Source organism: Alligator sinensis, unplaced genomic scaffold, assembly GCF_000455745.1.
Source record: "Alligator sinensis unplaced genomic scaffold, ASM45574v1 scaffold524_1, whole genome shotgun sequence".
Lineage (NCBI taxonomy): Eukaryota > Metazoa > Chordata > Crocodylia > Alligatoridae > Alligator > Alligator sinensis.
The window spans coordinates 538,167-543,813 of record NW_005842747.1 but is presented as its reverse complement, the minus strand read 5'-3'; the positions used below and the strand labels follow the sequence as shown (position 1 = coordinate 543,813).

Here is a 5,647-nt window from a genome sequence, read left to right as displayed (position 1 = left end):
CAGCAGGACAGCATGGTTTGACCTCTGTGGATTCCTATTTACAGTCCCTGGGTTTATCTTCTGAATCAAGCTTGCACACTCGCAGTGCTAATATTGTAGGGCACCGTGAAGAGCCCTTCAAAGTTTCTGAAGGCACCCGAGAGGGCCACAGCACCCTGGCTGAGAATTGTTGGCCTGTTTACTCTGGGCCTCTTGGCCCCACTCTATAGCATGGTCACTAGGGATAATTAAGAATTGTATATCAGTTCCAGTCATCTTTCCTGCCTTTGGAAAGATGTTGTGACCATGAAGCTTGTTCCTACCCCCAGGACACCACAGAAACTTGCAGCTGCTGAATATCTCTTACCAGATTTGCCCGTCACTTTGGGGTTTGCTCATTTATTACGGGTATGTTTCTAGGGTCTCTGTAATTCTATCAATGTGCTGCTTGTGTTACTTGTGTTTCTATACGGAGCTGTATCTCTCCCTTCTGGATGTCCTCATACCCCAGTGCAGCTATCTGGCAGGATTCGGTTTCACTTGGGCTCGGTTACTCAACCACCAAATCAGTCAAACGTGCACACACGCACACACACACACACACACACACACATTAACGTGACACACCTGACCTGGCCAGCGTGACAGGCTGACACCCTCATATGCCACAATTCAATTCATCAGGACAACAATAAACTGAAGGAACGCATCCTTGTTGGCAAAAGCATAGTGGTGGGAGAAGGCACCACCCTCCTTGGGCAGAACTAATTTAAGCCTGACTCAGGGCAAGGTCAGTAACCATGAGGCGTGAAACAGGGCAAGACATGCACAAGGGGCAAGGAATCATAGCAATCCATACCACAGACCTGTTTAACCGCCATGCCTGCAATGAAAGACCCTAAAAAGCAGTCAGGCACCAACATAAGCAGCCCTGTGAAGTGTGTGAATACCTGCACATGCTTTACAGAATAAGTCTAGAAATTGCAAATGGGAATCCGTTGTGTCAAACACCTTGTGCCCTGCTCTGGTTCTTTTGAGCTCTTTGCAGAAGAAGACATGCTCTGGTATTTTTCTATAAGCAAAAAACACATGAAAGCTGAGACCTGGCATTGCTCAATGGGGGAGGGGCCAGCTGGAGTCTAGCAATGTTGAAAACCTCTGCAAAAGTTAGATGATGATGTTTAAGGTTGCCAAGTCAGGTGCCTATAATGTCTGTCTGCACAGACCATGTTACTTATGACAGAATGACCCAGGGTCAGATCAGATTGCACCTTTCAAGCACTCAAGTGCAGCCCCATTCAGCTCCTATCACATCATTAACTGAACACTTGCTGGTGCCCCATTAATTCAAGACCTCTTTGATACAAAGACCCCATAAAGTACCTTCTAGTGCTACTTTCCTATGACTGTGTGTTGGACCAACACTTCGCTGGGCTAGTTTAATTGGGGACAATCCTGCCCGCAGCAGGGGGCTGGACTAGATGACCATGTGAAGTTCCTTCTAATCTTACACTCTTATGACTGAGCTCATAGAGGAACAAATGACAGCAGTAATGTGATAGCAGCCTGGTGGACATGCATATTGGGTGTAGAAGGGAGGAATGCACACATTTATCAGGGAAGTTCACTGATATTTGCTAACACAAAAGGCCTGGAGAGCCTCAGGGATCTCAGACTCCGTTCCAGCCTCCAGAAGAGAGTTGAAGACAGGGCTATTGTCCTGGCACAGAACAAGACTGTGGGCTCATAACCCAGAATGCACTGCTAGGAAGAGGGAAATGTGGGTTCAAAGGTTCTCTGACTACAGGGGTCCCAAATCACAGGTCCCCAGTAGTACAGGCAAGTGTCCAACCTATTAGGCTATTTGGCTGAAAAACGGATAGAAGCTTTCGCCCACTGATTGTAGAAGTCTGAGGCTCCCATAGAAAAACGTGTCACAGCCAATCGGCAAAGGAATTCCTTGTCCATCTTGGTACCCACCTGGCACACCTTTGACATTGAAGAAAACCAAAAGAGAAAATAAATATCAGGAGGTTAATCTGTTGGTTTTCATTGCAACACAGATAGCCAAGTGACCTTTTCACAGGACTGCTCAATCCCCCTACCCTGCCCTTACCACGCCAGCTGTTCTCAGGTGAAATTCTTTGGCTAGCAACTTTTTTAGTACACCACCACAACCTTATGAGTTCTTGCAGACTGTCTAGTACCTGCGGCACTGAATGTTGTCTTTAATTGGGCTGGCAACTTCATAAGCCCCAAATTTGATCCATGCTTAGTTCTATTCACCCTTTGTAATTTCAGAGTAAATTCCTTCTCTGGTCATGCTCGTTTATACCACACGGTCAGCATTGATTCAAACACCAGAGTCCGAGGGCTACTCCACATTAGCTAACATGGGAGTGACCATACACCATAGCCAATCTAACAGTCCCCTGGATCAGTCCTGGTATTTTCTCCCCACTGGAGAGCAAACCCCACCTTCCTGGGGCTAATCCCCTTAGTCAATTCCCTGCTTCTCCTTCCCCTTCTAGGTAGTGCTCATGAAAAACCGCAGTCCCAGAGCTGTGACACTCTTGTGCCAGATCTCAACTTGGGTAAGTCTCACCGCTTTCAGATCTCTTCTGCACAATCCTCTAATCCCCAACTGGGGTCAAGTCATCACTGCACCTCTGAGCAGCTGCACAAGCTCTTTCCAGTTTCCCATGTTGGGGAAAATAAACTCCTTTCATTCAGTTTGAGTGAAAAGCTGGGCCTTTTCCTTCTGGCTCAGCACACGAAGCCTATTAAGGCAGCTTCCAATTATCCTGGTCACTTGCTTCTGTATAGCATGGTCACTTGGGGTAATTAATAATTGTATACCAATTCAATTCATCATTCCTTCCTGCGCAGAGATGTTGTGACCATCAGGCTTGTTCCCACCCTGCACAGGCAGCAATAAAATGAAATGACACATCCTTGTTGGCAAAAGCATGGTGGTGTGAGAAGGCAACGACCTCCTTGGGCAGAACCACTTCAAGTCCTGGCTCAGGGCAAGGGAAGTAACTATGAGGTGTGAAAGAGGGAAAGGCATGCACAAGGGGCAGGGAATGGTGGTGACTGCCCAGACCTGTTTAACCCCCGCACCTGCAATGCAGAATCCTACCCGTAAGTAAGGCACCAACATTAGGAGCCCTGTGAAGTGTGTGAATACCTGCACATGCTTTACAGAATGACCTCGGAGCCCGCAAATAGCAATCCAGTGTGCCAAACACCTTGTGCCCTGCTCTGGTTCTTCTGAGCTCTTTGCAACAGAAGACATGCTCTGGTATTTTTCCATAAGCAAAAAATACATGAAAGCTGAGACCTGGCATTGCTCAATGGGGTTAGGGGGCAGCTAGAGTCTAACAAGGCTGAAACCCCCTGAAAAAGTTAAAAGATGATGATTATGGTTGCCAAATTAAGTGTCCAAGATTTCTATCTGCACAGACCACCTTACCTATGACAAAATGACCCAGGGCCAGATCAAATTCCACCTTTCAAGCATTTACATGCAGCTCTAATCAACTGCAATCGTACCATTACCGGTACACCTGCTGGTGCCCCGTTAGATCAAGATCTCTTCTATACAATGACCTCATGAAGTCCCTTCCAGCCCTACTTTCCTCTGATCCTGTGTTGGACGCCACTTGGCTGGGATGGCTTAATCACGGAGAATCCTGCCTGGTGCAGTGGACTGGACTCTATCACCATGTGAAGTCCATCCTAACCTTACAGTCTTATGACTGAACTCATAGAGTAAGAAATGACAGGAGTCATGTGACAGCAGCCGGTGGGCATGTGCATTGGGTGTAGTGGGGAGGAATGCACACACATATCAGGGGAGTTCACTGATATTTGTTGACACTAAAGGACTGGAGAGCCTCAGGGATCTCCAATTCCAGTCCGGCCTCCAGAAGGGAGTTGAAAATAGGGTAATTGTCCTGCACAGAACAAGGCTGTGAGCTCATATCCTAGGATGCACTGCTAGGAATGGGTAAATGTGGATTTAAAGGTTCTCTGACTACAGGGGACCCAAAATGCAGGTCCCCAGTAGTATGGGCTGGTGCCCCACCCATTACACTATTTGGCTAAAAAGTGGGTAGAAGCTTTCGCTCCATGCCATGTGACTTGTTACTCTTGTCCCCCAGCTAAGGGCTTGTGGACTTGATGGAATTTGGATTGAAATGGAGAGTAAGTCAATTTAGACCCCTCCATGCAGCGCTCGTGTCCCTAGTGTCCTACCTGTTCATGTACTGGCTGCATCAGGGATCTTTGTAAGTAAACGTTGAAAAGCTGCATGAATAGTAGTGGAGGCAGGAGCAATCCAATTCAATGCAACAAATGGTGGGAGGGATGTAACTTGGGGGTGGGGGGGTCCCAAACTTAGCAATGTGATTATAGAAGTCTGAGGCTCCCATAGAAAAATCTGTTGCAGTCAATCCTCCAAGGAATTGCTTCTCCTTCTTGGTACCCACCTGGCACACCTTTGACTTTGAAGAAAACCTAATGAGAAAATAAAGATCAGGAGGTTGATCTGTTGGTTTTCTTGCAACACAGATAGACACCTCACCTCTTCACAGGGCTATTCAATTCTTCTACCCTGCCCTTACCACACGAGCTGTTCTGGGGTAAAATTCTTTGGTGAGAGTCTTTCCTTAATACACCAACACAGTGTTATGAATTCTTGTAGACTGTCTTGTACCTGCGGCACCAAACGTTCTCTTTAATTGGACTGACAATCTCACAGACCCCAAATGTGATCCATCCTTAGTTCTATCCACCCTTTGTAATTTCAGAGTAAATTCCTTCTCTGGTTATGCTCGTGTATACCACACGGTCAGAATTAATTTAAACACCGGAGTCCCAGTGCTACTCCACATTAGCTAACATGAGAGCAACCATACACCATAGCCAATCTAACATAGCCGACTGCCTTGGTCCTGGTATTTTGAACCCGCTGGAGAGGAAACCCCACCTTCCTGGGGCAGATCTCCATAGCCAATTCTCTACTTCTCCTTCCCCTTTTAGGTAGTGCTCATGAAACTCTGCAGTCACCGAACTGTGACACACTTGTGCCAGACCTCACCTTGGTCTCATCATTTTCAGATCTCTTCTGCACAATCCTCTAACCCTCAACTGGGGTCAGGTCACCGCTGCACCTCCATGCAGCTGCACAAGCCCCTACCAGTTTCCCTCTGGGAAAGCAAACTCCTATTGTTGAGTTTGAGGGAAAAGGTGGGCCTTTTCCTTCTGGCTCAGCCACCAAAGTCCATCAAGGCAGGATCCCATCATCCTGCTCTTTTGTCAGAGTAGAGGTGGGAATCAAAAGTCCAGGTCCACAGCGGGTAAGACAGTGATTCACCTGCCTTCTCCAATTGTCGCCCTGTCCCAATTATCAAACTGCTAATGAAGGAGATTAATTTATGTCACTTGAATGGCTGGAGACCGCTGGTATGTAGGTTTTGGAGCATTCAGTTACACACGGGAGTCGCAATGCTAGTCCATTTTTACTTATATGGGAGCAACCAGACATCATAGCCAGTCTAACACAGCCCCTGGCTCAGGCCCGGTATTTTGTCCCTGCTGGAAAGAAAATCCCACCTTCCTGGGGGGGGGGGGGGGGGGGCGGTGACTTGACTATAGGGCGGGT

General features: G+C 47.4%; 1 protein-coding gene across 2 annotated transcripts in view; it reads left to right on the top strand.

Moving 5' to 3' along the window:
• Positions 1-5,647, top strand: part of LOC102370578 (immune-associated nucleotide-binding protein 6-like) — a 33,952-nt gene that overhangs the window by 9,797 nt on the left and 18,508 nt on the right. The window contains exon 7 of one of the 2 annotated variants that reach the window (XM_014525116.2): positions 2,511-2,573. The exons of the other annotated variant lie outside the window; for it this stretch is intronic. Within the exon in view, the coding sequence (XP_014380602.1) occupies positions 2,511-2,573 (63 nt within the window). The remainder of the gene's footprint in view (positions 1-2,510; positions 2,574-5,647) is intronic. 2 annotated transcript variants of the gene reach the window in all.